Source organism: Daucus carota, chromosome 9 (genome assembly GCF_001625215.2).
Source record: "Daucus carota subsp. sativus chromosome 9, DH1 v3.0, whole genome shotgun sequence".
NCBI classification, from domain to species: domain Eukaryota; kingdom Viridiplantae; phylum Streptophyta; class Magnoliopsida; order Apiales; family Apiaceae; genus Daucus; species Daucus carota.
The window spans coordinates 9,073,958-9,095,565 of record NC_030389.2 but is presented as its reverse complement, the minus strand read 5'-3'; the positions used below and the strand labels follow the sequence as shown (position 1 = coordinate 9,095,565).

At 33.3% G+C, this 21,608-nt stretch overlaps 6 protein-coding genes across 7 annotated transcripts; 5 read left to right on the top strand and 1 right to left on the bottom strand.

Annotated features, from left to right (window-relative positions):
• Positions 1–972: 972 nt before the first annotated feature.
• On the top strand, positions 973–1,866 carry LOC108202359 (major strawberry allergen Fra a 1.07-like). The gene is made up of 2 exons (XM_017370740.2): positions 973–1,238; positions 1,382–1,866. The coding sequence occupies exons 1-2, from the start codon at positions 1,055–1,057 to the stop codon at positions 1,678–1,680; spliced, it is 483 nt and encodes a 160-aa protein (XP_017226229.1). The 5' UTR covers positions 973–1,054; the 3' UTR covers positions 1,681–1,866.
• A 1,643-nt stretch (positions 1,867–3,509) lies between these two features.
• On the top strand, positions 3,510–4,377 carry LOC108201212 (major strawberry allergen Fra a 1-2-like). Its single transcript, XM_017369506.2, has 2 exons — positions 3,510–3,777; positions 3,904–4,377. The coding sequence occupies exons 1-2, from the start codon at positions 3,510–3,512 to the stop codon at positions 4,200–4,202; spliced, it is 567 nt and encodes a 188-aa protein (XP_017224995.2). The 3' UTR covers positions 4,203–4,377.
• Positions 4,378–7,811: 3,434 nt separating this feature from the next.
• Positions 7,812–8,695, top strand: LOC108202363 (major strawberry allergen Fra a 1-2-like). The gene is made up of 2 exons (XM_017370744.2): positions 7,812–8,087; positions 8,225–8,695. The coding sequence occupies exons 1-2, from the start codon at positions 7,904–7,906 to the stop codon at positions 8,521–8,523; spliced, it is 483 nt and encodes a 160-aa protein (XP_017226233.1). The 5' UTR covers positions 7,812–7,903; the 3' UTR covers positions 8,524–8,695.
• Positions 8,696–9,830: 1,135 nt separating this feature from the next.
• Positions 9,831–10,661, top strand: LOC108201210 (major strawberry allergen Fra a 1.07-like). Its single transcript, XM_017369505.2, has 2 exons — positions 9,831–10,106; positions 10,224–10,661. The coding sequence occupies exons 1-2, from the start codon at positions 9,923–9,925 to the stop codon at positions 10,520–10,522; spliced, it is 483 nt and encodes a 160-aa protein (XP_017224994.1). The 5' UTR covers positions 9,831–9,922; the 3' UTR covers positions 10,523–10,661.
• Positions 10,662–12,021: 1,360 nt separating this feature from the next.
• Positions 12,022–12,909, top strand: LOC108202364 (major strawberry allergen Fra a 1.07-like). Its single transcript, XM_017370746.2, has 2 exons — positions 12,022–12,294; positions 12,441–12,909. The coding sequence occupies exons 1-2, from the start codon at positions 12,111–12,113 to the stop codon at positions 12,737–12,739; spliced, it is 483 nt and encodes a 160-aa protein (XP_017226235.1). The 5' UTR covers positions 12,022–12,110; the 3' UTR covers positions 12,740–12,909.
• A 211-nt stretch (positions 12,910–13,120) lies between these two features.
• LOC108200240 (uric acid degradation bifunctional protein TTL) lies at positions 13,121–20,132 on the bottom strand. Of its 2 annotated transcripts, none has more exons than XM_017368326.2 (6): positions 19,865–20,132; positions 19,689–19,780; positions 18,543–18,600; positions 16,590–16,691; positions 16,144–16,303; positions 13,121–13,693 (listed from the first exon to the last, which is right to left on the bottom strand). In XM_017368326.2, the coding sequence occupies exons 1-6, from the start codon at positions 20,000–20,002 to the stop codon at positions 13,236–13,238; spliced, it is 1,008 nt and encodes a 335-aa protein (XP_017223815.1). In that variant the 5' UTR covers positions 20,003–20,132; the 3' UTR covers positions 13,121–13,235. The 2 variants fall into 2 exon arrangements, with proteins under 2 accessions (XP_017223815.1, XP_017223816.1); XM_017368327.2 differs by having other exon boundaries at positions 13,121–13,690.
• Positions 20,133–21,608: the final 1,476 nt, after the last annotated feature.

Sequence of the window (21,608 nt, the reverse complement as noted above, 5' to 3'; positions counted from 1 at the left end):
GACTAAAGTTTGACTGAATTTTTTTAATATTTTATCAATTGACAAAATAACAAAAATATATCACCGGGAATAACTTTTAATGTACTTTAAGATGTAATTTTCAATTTTTTAAAATAATGATTGAGTGACTTATAATCTTTGGTCAAAACTTAGTCAATTTGACCAACAAAAATAAAAATGTGACAACTAAAATGACACGGAGGAAGTAGTTGATATCGTTTTTGCGCTGCAATTAATGTGGAGCTCTGGTTATCAACCGTTGCAATCTCTTGCAATAATTAATTACAACTTCCAAAGTCTTGTCCCTGTATTTAACTAACAACATCGGCACATAACGCACGCAACAATTAAGTTTATAAATAAAAGTAAAAACTCAGTTAAATTGGTTTTATATGAACAGAACTACAGAAGCATCATAATTAATCACCTCTGCAGAAAAGATGTTTGAAACTAAATTTCTGAACTCATATATGTTTTGTACAGATCTCGTGCGTAAAAAGTATAGACGATAAGGTTTTCTGGATTAATATCAATCTAATAACAAGGAATTACTCGTACTTAAATTGATTACACAAGAGAATGTTGCAAGGAAAGGAGTTTTTCTGTAACAGACTAACCAAACAAGTACAGAGAAACTAGCAACCTTTTGAGTGAACTGTGAAAGTATTATACTACAATAAATAGTTATTTTAGACTCTATTTTATAAGCTTTGTAGCTGTTTTTGTTCTCTGATTATATTCTTATTACGCTGAGATCCAAAATTTTGTCCTGTGCATTCCATTAAAATATACTTCGAAGATGAATTTCTTACCTTACCTCGGACTGCAGATTATCTTGTTTAGTCAGTGTTTGTGATGTCAAAACGGACAAACACCAGAATATGTGATCCTATAAATACAATAAGAAGCATTTGTTAGTAGAAGTCTACTTATCCTATAAATACCATTCTTTCACCATGTCAATCAAACCAACCCAAAAAGCTCTTCACTCATCTACATTTAACTCCTTTAATTTCCTAAATTTTCACCAACGCTTTAATTTCTATATAATAGCATGGGTTTCGCAACCTTTACTGATGAGTACACTTCAGCTATCGCTCCGTCAAGGATCTTCAAGGCTTCGATCCTTGACTCTCACAATTTGATTCCCAAACTCTTGCCACAAGGTATTAAGAGCATTGAGATCATTCAAGGTGATGGAGGAGCCGGAAGCATCAAGCAAGTCAACTTTATTGACGGTAACACTCATTCTTTCACTCTTATAGATCCACAATCTTATTAAACTCTCATGAGCATGATACACATGCATCTGGATTCTATAGTTAAACATGAAGAATGATCAAATGAACTAAGTTGGCGAACATCTTTTTTATTGCTTCAGGTCGCGATTTCAGTAGTGTGAAGTACCACATTGATGAGCTTAATGCAGATAAGTTCACATACAACTATACATTGTTGGAAGGCGATGCTTTGGTTGAAAATCTTGAGAAAATAACCTACGAGGTTAAGTTTGAATCCTCGCCTAGTGGTGGTACCATCTCTAAGGTGACAAGCAAGTATTACACTAAAGGCGACTTCATGCTCAAAGAAGAGGACATCAAGAGCGGTAAGGAGAAGGTTCTGATGATGTACAAAGTTGTCGAAGCCTACCTTCTTCAAAACCACGATGCCTATGTCTAGAGGCTTTGTTGCTTGATAGTTCTGTTCTCTCCAATGGGATTGGTTTACCTTTCGTTGTAGAATAAGGGGGGATAATTTCGATTCTGGTTTTCAGTCATAATAGTCATCTTTTGAGTTCTGTATTTGCATCATGAATAATAAGAAAGTTTCTTTCTAAATTTAATTAAAAGAATTTCACTTATGAAATGTTAAAACTTTAAGAACATTTAGTAAGCTACTTTAATAATTTGTTTGGTACTAACTTGATTGCTAAAGATCTCATGAAGTACAAAGCCCTCGGAACCTGTATTTTGGCGGCCTGGGTTGAAAACGACCCATGTTCTATGTCAAACGAACTGCATACATGTTTTTTTGTAACTATGATTTGGATCATATATTGAGCATAATAAAGTGAATTTGTATTACATGACAATAAAAATATCACGTCAGTGACAAGGGACAAAATCAAATTATTAAAAAAATTACAAATACTTTAATATTAGAAAGTATAATTAAAATCAATCATCTTAGATTCGCCTTTCTTATTTATAAATTAGATTGTTTAGATCATATATTGAGCATGATAATAAAAATATATAAAATAATTTTAGGTATTTTGTATATCATATATTGAACTCTATCCTATTTTCAGAGCTGCAAACACCTAAACTTATACCACAAAGTAATTGCAAAACTATTATAGCGATTTCGTGTTCAGCGATATTTATTTATTGAGTTTTTATTTCTTCTGAGGATGTCAAAGAGAACAAACAGGAAGAGAACAAACTCACCTGTTTATGCAATATCATCCTACCTATATATATATATTCAACTTCTTCATTTTGATCTTTGGCTATTTTATTTAGTAAATATAAGATAAAATAAACGCAGGTACAATCTTATCTATCAATTATCATAGTTAGAGAAACTGTTTGGACAACTCAAATAAATGATATGGTACTAAATATATTCTTGGATTAATAAATCTAATCAAGGAATTTCTCATTTCATTTCATTAAAAAAAAACAATGTGGCAAAAAAAAACCAAGGAATTACTCGTACTTATATTGATTACACAACTGAATGTTGCTAGGAAAGGAGTTTTTCTGCAACAGTCTAATCAAACAAGTACCGTGAAACTACCAACTAGTACTCCTCCGTTTCTTTTTTCTTTTCTCATTTGATATATGTCGGGACGGTTCATAACATGAGACAAATTACTGATTTCAGTCTAATCTATAAGACTAAATATAGTCGTAAGTGATCTTGTTGGATTCGTATGCACGAGTACTTTAATACTGTGAAATTTTTATATTTGATACTGATACGAAATTGAAGATATTAACAACCAAAAGTGTGTGTTGATAAACGTGATAAAGGCAAACAGGAAAAATAATAAGAGACGGAGAGAGTATACTACAATAAATAGTTACTTTGGACTCTATTTAAGCTTTGTAACTCTGTTTTTGTTTTCTAATTATATTCCCATCATACTGAGATCCAAGATTTTGTATTCTGCATTCCCTTTTCGAAGATAAATTTCTGAATGACTAATGTTGTTGTTTAACAAAAGATTGTTTCTACGTGAGTGGTTCTTCTCCAACTCACTCACCCAACAGCCTAACAATTATATTGCAACTAACTGCTCATGAGTGAAAGTATATGTTATGCTGCAATAAATTGTCACTCTGTTTTTTGGTTTTCTAATTCTTATTATGTTGAGATCCAAAATTTTGTCTTGTGCATTCCATTGAAACCTAAAGGTGTCCATACCCTACTTGGACAAATGCCAGAATAAATGATCCCAGTCCATGTCTACTTACTTATCCTATAAATACCATACTTTCACCATGTCATTCAAATCAACCCAAAAAGCTCTTCACTCATCTAGATTAACCTCCTTTCCTTCTCACCAAAGTTTTATATATAACAGAATGGGTTTCGCAAGCTTTACTGATGAGTACACTTCTGCTGTCGCTCCATCAAGGATCTTCAAGGCTTCCATCCTTGACTCTCACAACTTGATTCCCAAACTCTTGCCACAAGGTATCAAGAGCATTGAGATCATTCAAGGTGATGGAGGAGCCGGAAGCATCAAGCAAGTCAACTTTATTGACGGTAACGTTCATTTATCCACAATCTTATAAACTCTCAGAGCATGCATACACATGCATCTGGATTCTAGTTAAACATGAAGAATTATCAAATTAACTAAGTTGGCACACATCTTTTTTACTGCTGCAGGTCGTAATTTCAGTAGTGTGAAGTACCACATTGATGAGCTTAATGAAGATAAGTACACTTACAACTATACATTGTTGGAAGGCGATGCTTTGGTTGAAAATCTTGAGAAAATAACATATGAGGTTAAGTTTGAATCCTCGTCTAGTGGTGGTACTATCTCTAAGGTGACAAGCAAGTATTACACTAAAGGCGACTTCATTCTCAAAGAAGAGGACATCAAGAGCGGTAAGGAAAAGGTTCTGATGATGTACAAAGTTGTCGAAGCCTACCTTCTCCAGAACCCTGATGCTTATGTCTAGAGGCTTTGTTGCTTAATAGCTGTTCTGTTCTCTCCAATGGGTTTGGTTTGTACCTTTTGTTGTGGAATAAGGAGGGATAATTTCGATTCTGGTTTTTAGTCATAATAGTCTGTGCTTTGAGTTCTGTATTTGCATCATGAATAATAAGAAAACTTCATTCTGAATTTAATTAAAAGTATTTTCGTTATCAAATGTGGAATTGAGTATGCGTACTTCATTGTTTTTCAGAGGCCTGACCTTCTCCCAGCTTTTGTATTGACCTCTTTGAAATTTTGTGACAGTAAATATACTGTAGTTCATTGTTTGAGAGAGTGGAACCAGAAATATTACCCAAATTTAAGATTTAAAAATTTCACAAAGATGATATAGATTTTTTTGGATTTAAGCCAAATGTTTTAAAATCTCATATCAAAAAATTTAAAATACACTAAACAATCCCACAAAATATATTATTTTATTAAGTCTGAAAAAATCCATCAGCATTTGAATATCATCAAATTTTAGTGGATTTTAAGCAATCTCTATTGAATTATGAATATCATCGGAATTTTTAGGCACAATTTAAATCCTGATTGAATATTACCGGATTTTATAGCTAATTTAAAATCTCAATTGGATACCCCAAGATTATGATAACTTTTTGAATCTGAACCTGAATTAAAAAAAAAATCTTTTAAAATTAAAATTGAATACAACCTTAAATTTATTTATATAATCAGAAGCATTATAATTAATCACATGTGAAGAGATGATGATAATAATATCTGAACAGGGATAAATATCAAGTAGGTCACTCGTTTTGTCCAAATGTATGAATTGAGCTACTGATTCCCAGATTGACTCAAATGAGACACTCATAAAAAAAAATTGTATCAATATTACTTTATAGTTAGTCGAAATTTTGAAAATATTATATATTGAGTTTCGCGCATTCTTTATGAATAGTATTACATCTAAATAAAAGATTATGAGTTCTAGTATTTTAGATAATATTTTTAGATTTTTAAAAATTTATCTCCTATTTATTTTTATTGAAATCAAACAAAACAACCAAAAAATTAAATATAAATGGTTGATAAAATTTTAAAAAATCTAAAAATATTAGCGAAAATAGTAGAATTCGGAATCTTTCATTTGGATGTAAATTGTAATACCATTTATAAAAAATGTATGAAACTCAATATATAATACTTTCAAAATTTCGACTAACAATAGAGTGATATTTTTGATACAAATTTTTCTAATGAGTGTCTCATTTGCGTCAATTTGGGAATCAGTGACTCAATTGATACATTTGGACGAAACGAGTGACCTACTTGATATTTATTTCTAAGTCAAAATTACTCAAACATACATTTTAAACTTCCATCTTATCACATAAGTCACGTTAAGTCATAAGTTACGTTAAGTCATAAGGCATAAGCTCAGTCAAACCCGATCCGTGCTTTCGTTCATGGAATTTGGATGAGCTTTATTGATGCGAATGGTTTCGTTAGTCTAATCAATCGGGAGATGATTATGCCAAGGCCAGAGAAATAATTCTCCAAATTTATTTTATCTTTATATTTAAGCATTTATCTCAACATGGTTACATGTGTTTTTGTTTTAAAGATTTAAATATGCTAAGTGCTGAAGAAAAAGACAAGTTAGAAGACCTTTTGGCCAAAAATTTCTGGTTATACGAATACACAAGACATACACTCACAGCCATTGGTTTTTACAAACCAAGATACTTCAGCCTTTCAGGCGGTTTCAAAGACATCGTTGACAACTTTGAGGTTGGAAAAAGCTATCCGGTTGCAGGCTCCTGAATGAGCCGGTCTCAGCTGGAGTGGGACTTCAGCTTGTATGAATGACAATCAGGCACGGTTCCTAAGGTCTAAAATCTAAATTTAGAAGGGATTTAGATTTTTTAGTTACATAATTATAATATAATTTTTTTTGTCAAGATAGAAAATAGTAAAATTGATTAATAAAAAAATAGAAGAGGTCCAAATTTTCGGTTACCGTTGCATCAGCGAAAAAAAGTTTTTCAAAATTAAAATTGATAAAAACTATTTGAGATTCTCAATGTTACACGACGATGTTATGAATAATGATTTGTATCTCGAAACACTTGTAGAACTCATGCTCAGGATATCTTTTTCTTCTAATTTTTTTAGTAAATTACACATCCCCTTCATTAATAATCCTTTAGGATGAGTTAGAAGTTCAAAACATAAAATAAAATCTTTTCAGTATATTAATTAATGATAAATAGATTATATATTATTTATTAAGTACTCTATCTTTTATTTATTTAATCATGAATGAACTTTATGTTAAATTTAATTATCCTCATAAATTTGAGGTTAAATATCAAGTAGGTGACTGACTGTGTCAAAAAAATTGAAGTAGATCACTTGTTGAAAATTTGACTTAGATGAGTCACTAATTTGGAAATTTTTATCAAAAATATCACTCGATCGTTAGTCGAGATTCTTAAAGTATTATATATTGGTTTCACGCATTTTTTATGAATGGTATTAGATCCAAATGAAAGATTCTGAGCTATAGTAATTTAGATAATATTCTTAAAATTTTAAAAATTTATCTACTATTTATTTTTATTTAAATCAAATAATACAATAAAAAATTAAATGTAAATAGATGATAAATTTTCAAAATCTAACAATATTATGTAAAATACTAGAATTCAGAATCATTCATTTGGATGTAATAACATTTATAAAAAAAATGTGTGAAACTCAATATATAATACCTTAAGAATTTCGACTAACGATAAAATAATATTTTTGATAAAATATTATTTTGATAAAATAATATTTGAGTCAAGTTTGCAATGAATGATCTACTTAATTTTTTGGGCACAATCAGTCACCTAGTTGATATTTAACTCTGAATGACAATCATGTTCTGTATAGGTCTAGTATGCTATTGTTTGGCATTGTTGCATATTTCATGTTCTGTATAGGTCTAGTATGCTATTGTTTGGCATTGTTGCATATTTTTGTCGGAAAACTAGTGAAAAACTGTTTAATAAATCTAAAAGTCATAAACAACAGCTTTCAACTCAAAAACTATTTTTAGAAAAAGCATGTCCCCTGAATGCTTTTATAAAAAATTGCTTTTTAGCTTTTGGTGAATGCTGTCATAGATTTCAATATCAAATCTCATCAAAAATATTGTTTTTTTATATTATTATCCAAATTATACGAATAACAAAAAAAGTTACCAAACTACTATCTGATTTGTACAACAGTACTTTTCCTACAGCATAACAATTTTTAGCAGCACTCCCAAACAAACCGTGCATAATAAAAAATATAAACCATTGTTCAACAAAAGAATGTTGCTACATGAATGGTTCTTCTGTAACTCACCCAACCGCCATACATTAGTATATTGCAACTACCTGTTCATAACTCTGTTTTCTGGTTTTCTAATTCTTTTTATGTTGAGATCCAAAATTTTGTCCGGTGCATTCCCCTGAAATATATCTCCAAGATAAATTGCACCAGAAACCTAAAGGTGTCCTTACCCTACTTGGACAAACGCCAGAAGAAGTGATCACAGTCCATGTCTACTTATCCTATAAATACCATCCATTCACCATGTAAATTAAACCAACCCAAAAGCTCTTCACTCATCTACATTTAACTCCTTTCCTTAATTTTCACCAAACTTTTCTATATAATAGCATGGGTTTCGCAAGCTTCACTGATGAGTACACTTCTGCCGTCGCTCTATCAAGGATCTTCAAGGCTTCCATCCTTGACTCTCACAACTTGATTCCGAAACTCTTGCCACAAGGTATCAAGAGCATTGAGATCATTCAAGGTGATGGAGGAGCTGGAAGCATAAAGCAAGTCAACTTTATTGATGGTACCGCTCATTCTTTCACGCGTATATAGCCACATTTTTATAAATTTTCATGATCATACATACACATGCATCTGGATTATAGTTAAACATGAAGAACTATTAAACTAAGTTGGCACAGATCTTTTTAACTCCTGCAGGTCGCAATTTCAGTAGTGTGAAGTATCACATTGACGAGCTTAACGAAGATAAGTACACATACAATTATACGTTGTTGGAAGGCGATGCTTTGGTTGAAAATCTTGAGAAAATAACTTACGAGGTTAAGTTTGAATCCTCGTCTAGTGGTGGTACTATCTCTAAGGTGACAAGCAAGTATTACACCAAAGGCGACTTCATGCTCAAAGAAGAGGACATCAAGAGTGGTAAGGAAAAGGTTCTGATGATGTACAAAGTTGTCGAAGCCTACCTTCTCCAAAACCCCGATGCCTATGTCTAGAGGCTTTCTTGCTCCTAGTTCTGTTCTCTCCAATGGGTTTGGTTTGTACCTTTTGTTGTGGAATAAGGAGGGATGATTTCGATTCATGTTTTTAGTCATAATAGTCTGTGTTTTGAGTTCTGTATTTGCATCATCAATAATAAGAAAACTTCTTTCTGCATTCAATTAAAAAGTATCTCCTGTCCGCAAGGGGGGTACAAGAGCTCTACCACTACACCAACACCTTGTAGGCTACTTTAATTTCTTTGGTACTAACTAGGTCACTGAAGATTTCATGAAGTAAATAGCCCTCAGAACCTGTATGTTTATTAGATATGTTAAAAGTCAATAATGCCCTGGATTTCTCTGAGTTTTGACATTATAAGAAACAAACATTCCTACTTTCACCCAAAATAGCAACATCTCTGACAGATCAAACAATGAGGAAATCTTCTGCTATGCTTATCTTCTTGAGAATCTTCATTGATGCTGACTTGGACCATTCTGTCCACCAAAGCAAGCTTACCCATGAAATTCAGAGGCCTGACCTTCTCCCAGCTTTTCTATTGACCTCTTTGAAATTTTGTGACAGTAAATATACTGTAGTTCATTGTTTGAGAAAGTAGAACCAGAAATATTACCTAAATTTAAGATTTAAAAAATGTCACAGAGACGATATAAATTCTTTAGGACTTAAGCACAATGTTTCAAAATCTTATAAATTTTGATGAGATTTTAAAAAACTTAAAACACACTAAATTATCCCACAAAATCCATCATTTTATGAAGTCCAAAAAATTCCATCAGTATTTGAAAATCAGATTTTGGTGGAATTTAAACCATCCCAATTAAATATCATCGGAATTTCTAGGCATAATTTAAAATCCTGATCGAATATTAGCGAATTTTGTAGCATAATTTAAAATCTCAATTGGATACCTCAAGATTCTGATAATTTTTTTTAATCCGAATTGAATACCCTCGAATTTTATGAATGAAAAAAAAAAAAATCTTTTAAAATTAACATTGAATACACCCCTAAATTCTATTGTTAAACAAAAGAATGCATGAATGGTTCTTCTGTAACTCACCCAACTGCCAAACAATAGTACTCTATATTGCAACTACCTGCTCATAACTCTGTTTTCTGGTTTTCTATTTCTTTTTATGTTGAGATCCAAAGTTTTGTCTGGTGCATTCCACTGAAATATATCTCCAAGATAAATTGCACCAGAAACCAAACGGTGTCCTTACCCTACCTGGACAAACGCCAGAATAAGTGATCCCAGTCTATGTCTACTTACTTATCCTATAAATACCATACTTCCACCATGTCATTCAAATCAACCCAAAAAGCTCTTTCACTCATCTACATCTAACTCCTTTCCTTAATTTTCACCAAACTTTTCTATATAATAGCATGGGTTTTGCAAGCTTTACTGATGAGTACACTTCTGCTGTCGCTCCGTCAAGGATCTTCAAGGCTTCCATCCTTGACTCTCACAACTTGATTCCCAAACTCTTGCCACAAGGTATTAAGAGCATTGAAATCATTCAAGGTGATGGAGGAGCCGGAAGCATCAAGCAAGTCAACTTTATTGACGGTAACACTCATTCTTAAAAATTCTCATGAGCTTACATACACATGCATCTATATTCTAGTTAAACATGAAGAATTATCAAATTAACCAAGTTGGCGAACATCTTTTTTATTGCTTCAGGTCGCGATTTCAGTAGTGTGAAGTACCACATTGATGAGCTTAATGAAGATAAGTACACATACAACTATACGTTGTTGGAAGGCGATGCTTTGGTTGAAAATCTTGAGAAAATAACTTACGAGGTCAAGTTTGAATCCTTGCCTAGTGGTGGTACCATCTCTAAGGTGACAAGCAAGTATTACACTAAAGGCGACTTCATGCTCAAAGAAGAGGACATCAAGAGCGGTAAGGAAAAGGTTCTGATGATGTATAAAGTTGTCGAAGCCTACCTTCTCCAAAACCCCGATGCCTATGTCTAGAGGCTTTCTTGCTTAATAGTTGTTCTGTTCTCTTCAATAGGATTGGTTTACCTTTTGTTGTAGATAATTTCGAATCTGGTTCGAGTTCTGTATTTGCATCATGAATAATAAGAAAGCTTCTTTTTAAATTTAATTAAAAGCATTTCCCTTATCAAATGTTGAAACTGTAAGAACATTTCTTTGGTACTAACTTGATCACTAAAGATCTCATGAAGTACAAAGCCCTCGGAACCTGTATTCTGGCGACTTGGGTCAGAAACGATCCCTATTTTGGGTCCAACGAACTGATACGAGATACGCGGCAGCGTACTCGTTTTCTTGTAATTATGATTTGGATCATATATTGAGCATAATAAAGTGAACTTTTTATTACATGACAATAAAAATATCTAAAACAATTTTAAGTATTTTGTATATCATATATTAAACTCATCCTATTTTCACGCCCAAACACCTAAACTTATACTTCCTCTGTCTCCCTAAATTATATATATTGGCCGACGAGGACGTCATATGTATTCTAATGCTCTTGTAAAATATAAATATATAACATAATTCTAATTTTTTCTCAATATTCAGAAAACGAAATTTTTAAAAATAATTAAAAAATTATATTTTATAAGAGTATTAAAGTATGTTTCCAATAGTGAAAAAAAAACGTATAAAATTGAAGATGACAGAGAGAATACTGCAAAGCAATTGCAAAACTACTATAGCTTTTGTGTCCAGCTATATTTATTTATTGAGTTTTTATTCCTTCTGAGGATGTGAAAGAGAACAAACTCATCTGTTTATGCAATATCATCCTACCTGTATATTCAACTCTATATATAAGCTTTTAAGCTTTGTAACTCTGCTTTTGTGCTTTTAAGCTTTGTAACTCTGTTTTTGTTTTCTGATTATATTCTCATTATACTGAGATCCAAAATTTTGTATTGTGCATTCCATTTTCGAAGATAAATTTCTGAATGGCAATCATGTTTTGTATACAAGAACATAAATAAACCGATTCTCATCCTTACACCGGAGGTGCTTGACTGCCACCACCCCGGTCAGGCATTGTTTTGCAGGCTCCCCACCTAGCAGCGGCGTCAAAAATTAGAGATCAAGATGACAAGTGGGAATCGAGGCTTCGTATATTTGGACTTATCATTTAAGTATAAATTTCTGAATGACTATTGTTTTTGTTTAACAAAAGATTGTTGCTACATGAGTGGTTCTTCTCTAACTCACTCACTCAACAGCCTAACAATTATATTGCAACTAACTGCTCATGAGTGAAATTATATGTTATGCTGCAATAAATAGGAGTTTTAGACTCTTTTTAGCCCTGTGACTCTGTTTTTTGGTTTTCTAATTCTTATTATGTTGAGATCCAAAATTTTGTCTTGTGCATTCCATTGAAACCTAAAGGTGTCCATACCCTACTTGGACAAACGCCAGAATAAGTGATCCCAGTCCATGTCTACTTACTTATCCTATAAATACCATACTTTCACCATGTCATTCAAATCAACCCAAAAAGCTCTTCACTCATCTAGATTAACCTCCTTTCCTTACTTCTCACCAAAGTTTTATATATAATAGAATGGGTTTCGCAAGCTTTACGGATGAGTACACTTCTGCTATCGCTCCATCAAGGATCTTCAAGGCTTCCATCCTCGACTCTCACAACTTGATTCCCAAACTCTTGCCACAAGGTATTAAGAGCATTGAGATCATTCAAGGAGATGGCGGAGCTGGAAGCATCAAGCAAGTCAACTTTCTTGACGGTATGCTCATTCTTTCACGCTTATATAGCCACATTAGTATATATTTTCATGAGCATACATACACATAACACATGTATCTGGATTCTTGTTAAACATGAATACTAAAATTATCAAACTAAGTTGGCACATCTTTTTTACTGCTTCAGGTCGCAATTTCAGTAGTGTCAAGTACCACATTGATGAGCTTAATGAAGATAAGTTCACATACAACTATACGTTGTTGGAAGGCGATGCTTTGGTTGAAAATCTTGAGAAAATAACTTACGAGGTTAAGTTTGAATCCTCGCCCAGTGGTGGTACCATCTCTAAGGTGACAAGCAAGTATTACACTAAAGGTGACTTCATGCTCAAAGAAGAGGACATCAAGAGCGGTAAGGAAAAGGTTCTAATGATGTACAAAGTTGTCGAAGCCTACCTTCTCCAAAACCCCGATGCCTATGTCTAGAGGCTTTGTTGCTCAATAGCTGTTCTGTTCTCTCCGATGGGTTTGGTTTGTACCTTCTGTTGTGGAATAAGGAGGGAAGATTTCGATTCTTGTTTTCAGTTATAATAGTCTGTGTTGTAAGTTCTGTATTTGCATCATGAATAATAAGAGAACGTCTTTCTGAATTTGAATTACAAGCATTTCCAACATGCTACAAATATAGATAAGCATAGACAGTAATCTAATAGGTTGAGCTGTGGCTAGCCCTGGATGTCTTCTTCTCTTCTCGTCGCATGCCTTCAACACATACAACGCTATGGTGGGGAGGATGCAATCCTTTGCATGAACATTTATAAATAAAATAAAAACTATTGGCAGGTAAAGAAGTCCGGGAGGGTCATATTTCCACTTAAAAGAGTAAGTTTTACTTTCTTAATAGTTTAGAAGTTTGACTTGGGCAAATAAAAACATTACAGTACGAAGTTGACAGTCTGTTATTAATCACCTAGAAACATGTCTAGCTCCCGCGATATGTAGAGTAGGAGAATGGGGAGAGCAGAAGGGGAACATGGAAATGCTCCAACTTCTGGGATTCCCTTATTTCAAACACAATAGATACAAAAGGAAAAAATCCATCCGGGTTGTATTTGCCAGTATTAAAACTTATCCTATAAATGCCAGGATTCAGAGCATCAACAATGGTCATCAAATGGCCACTTCGTCCGTCTTTGTCTGTAGTTGAAGACCCTTGAAATGTCCAATTATTTGTTCCCAAGTCACTGAACAGTGGCCGAGGCCGATCTGTTTTCCACATCTCTAATCTTACTTCAATGCCAGAAGCAGGATGTCCACGAGCAATATCAAGGACATGAGTTGTAATTGGTGGACGAGTCCTAGTTGACACTTGTGATGGCTTTGTGGTAGAAGAATGTGATGCTGAAGTCAGATGTGATCCGATGATGCTCACACGGTCTTCTAAATTTCATAAAACACAAGTCACTTAAGAATGAATGAAGACATAAACATATGGTTTCGTCATTTACACAACAAGCGAAAATACTAATACAACCAAGCATATATCTGATGGAACTGTAGCATGAACAATTCAGAAATATTAATGATCACCAGCTAAACAAAGGAATATATATTTTACCACCTGAAACTAATGAAAGTGAAAGGCTTTCACAGAATCTTGTAAATTTATTTTTAAGGAGCTCTCTTTTTTTTCTTTTTTGTACTTTGACTTCTAAATTGGGTCGATCAAGTAATTTAAATACTCACGCATATATATTTCTCCACTGAGACTAGAACCCTCAACCACTTGTTACCGAAAGTGAAGATATCCACCAGGCTACAATCCTAAGGATTAAGTGCTCTTTTTATTGTGTGGGAACAAGTGTAGCCTTAAAGTAAAATGTAAGTGGCTATATTACTAGCAGCTAAGTTACCCGGACTCGGCTAAAAGTGTCCAACATGGATACGTGTCGGAGTGTCGGACTCGGCAATAATTTGAAAATTTTACATGTTTTTGGCTTAAACTAAGTGTCGGAGTGTCCATACCCATGTCCGAGTGTCGAGTGTCCGACACGTGCTCGAGACAAAATGAAGAGTCTGGGTAACATAGACTAGCAGAATACACTTACTAACCAATCCTGTGTGTGTGTGTGTGTGTGTTGAATTTAGACTGAAGTGGGAAAGCAATGCACTAGTACACATACATACAACATCCACTTTCAGAATTATATGCTTTTGGCATGAAATATGAACCTTTTTTTTTCAGATTTCATATTGAGTTTGTGGACTAACTTCGCAATATAAATATATTAATAAGCTATGATCATTTCAGAGATTTGAGTCACTTACTAAACAAGCCTTGTTCAACACTTAAATACTCAAACAGTAAAACGCTTCTTTTTTTATACATACCATATCACATACGAAAACATGAAAGATATTGTTTACAAATGGGGCTAAGGCTGAAGCAATTCAAGAGATTTTAAATAAATTTTACAAGTATAGAGATTAATTTAGTTCAGGAAGTAAGAGAGCAGCCATAGGCTTCTTAATGTGGCGGCAAAACAGGGCAGGAAAATGGGGAGATTTTTTTTGTTTTGCCCCTATATATATATGGGGTGGGTATGGTATTCACTTAATCCCCACAGGAAAAACCTGCCCCGCCCCAGATTTGATAATACATAATATGATTTAATAGAAAAAAAATGTTATGTTAACATATTCAAGTTGTTAGAAATAAAACATACTCCCTCTGTTTTTTGAAATATAAGTTGTTTGACTTTTTGGCACATGCTTCTAAGTCTTTTGACCGCATATTTAAAATTATTATTTTTAAATTTTTCTTTTTTTGAATAAAAATATATGATTAATATTATAATTTAAAAAAAAATAGAAATAATGATTTTTGCTATGCGGTCAAAAGACTTGAAAGTGTGTGCTAAAAAGTCAAGCGACCTATATTTCAAAACAGAGGGAGTATTATTTTAATATAGTACAAAATGATGTGGAATTTTCCTATAGAAGGTTCGACAAATATAGTCAACATTACGAGATTAGCTAAACTTTTAGACAAGGAGAATGCCCGTTAGAGCGGAGTAGTATCAACATATTATTTATAATTTTATTTATGGTATCTTTTTATTCATTTTTAACTAAGGGTTTCAATGTGTTGGAGATGCTCTAAGCAGCTATCTTTAAATTTTACCTGTGATTGATAAGGTACTCTTGATCTTTGTTACAAGGACTTATACTATACTATATTATTAAAGCCTAAATAATGAGTTGGTTTGTTTGCCTATCAGTTAGTAGTTTAATATGTTCATTTATAATTGTTATTATAATCATTAGATCTCTTGAACAAGAATCATTAGATACAATAAAAAAGAATATGCTATCTATATTTTAATATCTAAGATGTTGTCAAAGGTCTAAGGTTCGATTCTCATCATCAACATATTAAAATTTTAAGTATCATGAGTTTGACACATACAAATAGAACATTTATAATATTTTATTTTAATTTATTTAGAAACTAACATTCGAAAAAATCATATATAAAAAAGGTATAAAATATTAAAGAAGACCCGTGATTCGCCCAAGTTATGGCCTATGGCTGAAATCAATTTGAGAGATTTTGAATAAGTTTTACATGTCTGATGGAAGTAGGAGAGCAGCCATCTCTGAATTTTTAACTATGATTGATAAGGTACTCTTGCTCTTTAATTGTTACTAAAACTGAAAAGACAATATTAGTTAAGTATATTAGTCAGATTCAAAGGTTTCTAATCATGATCCACAAACAGGAGATAAGTTTGGAAAGAAAAAACAACAGCAACTTCAGTTTTTTAACTCTAAATGCCCCATCAAGGATGTCCATATGTAATGGTAAAGGCTAATTTAAGTAAAATCACCTTCTGCTTTTGTCAGGGCACCCGCAGTGGAGAACGGAGTTTTAGTTGTAGATGCTTTTTCTGCAGCTGAAAAGAGTTTATCAAGACGAAGTTCAGTTATTTTCATTTGCTCCTGTGCTGCTATCTCAAACTCAACAAATGGTCTGTTCGAATAACGTCTCTGTAACAAATCAACAAAAAGGAGTGCTCGGTGTTAATCTGAAAAGTCTCAAACATCAACCTTTCATCAATTCTAAAAGAAATAACTTTTAGCATAATTCAGGTAGTTCCTGTCCAAATTCACAAGTCAGGTAGAGTTGACAAAAGAGATTTGATTATGATGCCTTCCTCCGAGTTGATATAAGAAAATCAACGTATATCATATGAGTTATACCATAGTGACCAGAAAAGATCAACTTTCCTCTTAGTAGTTGCAGAACAAAAAAAAAATCATCTATTAACTTCACCTTTAGTTCAGCAAGTATTTCAGGTGTACTCCTTCCAGATGCACAAATCAAGAAAACAAATCCAAACTTCTGTCTGTAACGAGTATTCCAGTCATACAATTCCTGTACGGCAAAAGTGAATTATGTATCAAACAACACTACTGCTTCAATGAAATATATATATATATATAGGCTCATGATCAAATAGAAACCACTCTTAAAATAAAAACTAGAAACCAGTTTCCCTACCACTATTTATAACTACGGGTATCACTAATTTATACTGCACTAATCACTGTTTTTATACAGTATGTAAACAGCGATTTTTATTATCAAAATTGAGAAAATCTACTTATCTAAATTACTGATAATCGATTATAGATGATTAATTTCATCCGTAGGATGGTTCTTGGTGGTAGGAAGCCGCAAGAGAAGTTGTATGATGATGGTAAGTAGTCGTTAGTTTTGTAAGTTATGATGGAAAGTGTATGTGACTATTGGTGATGATAGACAATGGTGGCAAGTCATAGAAACTTTTGGTAATGGTGGTAAGAGGTCCATTATTACGATTTGGGTGAAGATGATGGTCATATACGTTGCATATATGTGTGTGTATATATTTATATTCACGAGATATGCTATATATAAATTAGTGATATGTTATGTACAAATTAGTGATTTCTGTAGTTAAAAATAGTGATAAAAAACTGTTCAGAAACTGGTTTTTAGTTTTTAGGCTAATTTGGTTTCTATTGGAGTAGAACTCTCTCTCTCTCTCTCTCTCTCTCTATATATATATATATATATATATATGTATATATGTATGTATATGCAAATGATCAGAAAGAAACCAAAATTAAAACAGAAACTAGAAACTAATTTAAGCCCTTAGATCAATCTAATATAATGGCCCCCTAGAAGGCACCACACACACTTAAAATACACCCTCCGATACATAAAACCACGAAATCCCCTCCGTTTTTAATTTGATTATATATATATATAACACATATATATATCAACTACAACCCCCCCTCCGTCCAAAATATTGTGACCTCCTGACTTTTTGCACGTATTTCAAGAGGCGTAAAGAAGGTACTTGTATCAACATTTTTTTCATAATTTTTGTTTTGTATAAAAGTTTAAAGTTTGAATTTCTATACAATACTAAAATTACGTAAACAAATATTATGTGCAAGTACATCTTCTGAACACATAGCAAAAGATTCATATAAAACAGGGCAGAGTGAGTAGCATATTTGTTGTGCCGCATCCGCAACTACATTCTTTAAAGCATCAACATAAGAATGCAAGTCCATTAAATTGGTCGAAGGGATTAAACAATATTGACTGTGGCTTAGAGGAGGGATAATGCATGTATTCAAAATTAGCATCTCAAGAAATGGAATTCTTCATGCAAATCTCCACAGCACCGATTACAGGTAGTAGCTGGCATCATTATATAGATGCATATTTAACTTTGATATTTTGTGTGTGTGTGTGTGAGAGAGAGAAAGAGAGAGAGAGGGGGGGGGGAGAGAGAGAGAGAGACTGTTCAAGAAAACCTATCACAAAAGTAAGTCAGTAGTAGTAAGAAAACCTATCACAAAAGTAACTAATCCTTTTCTTTTTCTTTAGCTAAGCAAATCACCGCAGCACCAATTACAGGTAGTAGCTGGCATCGTTATATAGATGCATATTAAATTGTAATTCTCTCTCTCTCTCTCTCTGTGTGTGTGTGTGTGTGTGTGAGAGAGAGAGAGAGAGAGAGAGATTTTCCCAAACCTATCACAAAAGTAAGTCACCAGTACTAGTTAATCCTATTTTCTCTGCTAATCTTTTTTTCGGAAGTTATCTAAATCCCTCTGTTTCTTCTGTACCTTACTATCTTCATTCTTTTTCTTTGTTTGCTAAGTGCTATCTTAATTCTTACAGTATGATATATTATATTTCATTTGCGGGGAAAGGAATCACCTGCAAGGTAGAATCAGTAGCAGTGGCTATTGCAGTTGATTGTTCCCCCTTGCTCCACCTACAAAAATGATATTCAACTAGTTAGATCAAGAAATAAATATTGGACGATACAGGCTCAAAAAGTGAGACTAATAAATGTACTCATTAGTCAGTATTCCAAGTTCATGTTCAAAAGAGAGTAACATGAGAATATTAGTGGCCAATATAAAATGTAATTCCTAACTTGAGTTGGTGAAGCAAGATTATAGTATAGCAGTAAACATGCTAGACATCAATGCAGGCCGGGCCCATATAAATCATAACTTTTATTTTAATTATAAAATTTGAAACCATAGAAATCACTACCTTTAATTCATTGAGGAGAGCCTTCATTATAGTTCACTTCTTTCACTGCCGACTTATATTTTAACCACCTAATATTATAAAACTCCATACTAATGCAGCTAATTTAGCTTTATATACATTGTTAGTGCTTTCTGTAACAGCTAGTGATCGAAGAGTAGTAATTTAAGATAGCATTGGAGCTTTGGTTGCACAGCACAATCCGAAAGAGAAGGTTCTTTTTCCTAACTAGCCTCACTGGGAGAACTGAATTTGAGGGAGGACGGACAAGGCTGAAGCATCCGAAAAAAAATTACATCAAGGCAAAAGATCTAGAATTGTCGACATGCTAAGGAAGGATAACAGGTATTAATCAACTAGGCGAATATTAATTAGACAACAAAGGCAATAATTAGACTTTTACCATCATACAGCACAAATAGAACTAGTAAAATTAGTCCAACACGGGTAGTACATAATAAGTACAATCATGAACTTGAGATTTTAGCCCAAACACCCTTCTCTTCCAAACCAAACATATTTCACAATTATCTTTAAGAAAACTTAAATATATATTAAAACATATCAAAACAATAACATAGCTGATTAACATAAGATTTTAGCCCACACCCAAAGTTTGGCAATTACAGAATTGGATGTAAAATACAAAATTACACAAGTAGCCGCAATCAGAGGGAGAGAGGGAGGGAGGGAGAGAGAGGGGGGAGGGAGAGAGGGAGGGAGGGGGAGAGAGAGAGAGAGAGGGAGGGAGGGAGGGAGGGAGAGGGAGAGGGGGACAGAGAGAGAGAGAGAGAGAGACTGAACTGAGCACTAGTAGGACTTTTATGATCATTAGAAGGAGATTGACCGATCTGAGGATGAGCACCAAAGGCTTCAAGCCAACCATTAACATCAACCTACATATACATATCTATACAAAATTAACACAAAATTAACAAATATACAAAGACAGAGAGGGATAAGGCTCCAAGGAGACATACTTGATTGAACCAGATGTGAGTAGCAGCACTAATAGCTTGCTCAAGTGAAGAGAAAGGACCAGATTCCACCATTTGTTTTGCAAATTTGTGGCTTCCACAACATGCTAGATATTCCGCCTCGCCAAACACACCCTCCATTTTTCACTAGAGAGCTTCCCGACAGAACACTCGCGCACTGTCTGTATTGAAACTCAGATCACAGAACTCAACTAGCTTTCCGACCCGTGATGTCAGTCCACTCGGGTCAGCTTCTGGGCCCGGACCTGAATAATAAGTAAAATTCCTTCCACCTTTATTTATGGTTAAAAATGGTACCAGGGCTGAGCAAAAAAAACCAAAAAACCGAAACTGAGCCGAAAAACCGAAAAACCACACCGGAAAAAATCGAAACCGACAAAAACCGAAAAAAACCGTAGCCTAACCGAACCGACGGTTACGGTTTTACCCCTATAACTGAACCGCTAATATTAATTTAAAATATTTAATATATATTTATTTATTATATACAGATTGTGCTAGTGACTATATACATTTATATTTTATTTAATAGATGATCAGTGCATTAGTGATTACTGGTTATCGATTCCCTTGTATCAAGATGGTCTGCAGGTCTACAGTAACAAAAGATGTAGTCTACTCCCTGTGTCCTGAGTTTCAAGTTTTAAAAGAAAAAGTTTGTTCAATCTTGCCATCATTTTAATGCTTTAATATCAATATGTCCACTGCCTTTAATTAATTTTTGCACTGTTAATATGATTTTCATAATTTTTATCACAATGTTGATATGATTTTTATAATTTTTTATTAGCACGATATTAAAGAGAATAAATTATGAAATTTGAAAACCGAAAAAAACCGAAACCGACAAACGGTTAACCGAACCGAGAAAAACCGTTCCGAACGGTTCGGTTACGGTTAATACCTAGAAACCGAACCGAACCGACATACACGGTTCGGTAACGGTTTTTGGTAAAAACCGAGCCGAACCGACCCGTGCACACCCCTAAATGGTACCCTCAGATTCTTTATCCTAAGATTCTTTACGCTTTCCGCTTTGAGCTGAAATCATCCACGGCAGAGTTTTAACATATTCCCTAAATATATAATAAAATATGTAATTTTTAAAAAAATTACTACATTTTATTCAATGGGAACTCCAACAACATTCCCTATTTGTATTCCATATTATTATTATAATATTATATTCAACTTGTAAGTAGGCGAGAGAAATGAGGGAAAGAGTGAGAAAAAAAGGAGTGAAGGTGAATATCTTATTGTTCAAAATAATATGAGGAATGGTTTCACAATCCTTAAAAATGAGGAATGAAGTGGGCATCCTAACTTTTTAAGGAACTGCTAGGACTCTGCTGGAGTTATCTTTTATATCATATTCCTTATTATAATAGCTTAGGACACCATATAGCTAAGCTCCGTTCCTTTATGTTGGTCACTTTCACTTTGTGCACGTAATTTTAGTTGTACAAAAAAACATCCTTTTACATATTATTTTTCAAATTTTATTTTACTGAATAAAAATTTAGCATCTATATTTTTATTCATAAAAAGAACATTTGAAAAATAATTTATAGAAATATGTTTTTTTCATCTCAAAATATGTGCAAAAAGTCAAATTGACTAACATAAAGGAACGGAGGGAGTATTTTTTTTACTTACCCAAAATGATAAAATCATGTCAGTTTGTTTTGGGATAATTGAGAAAGGGAAAGACGGAAAGAGAAATAAT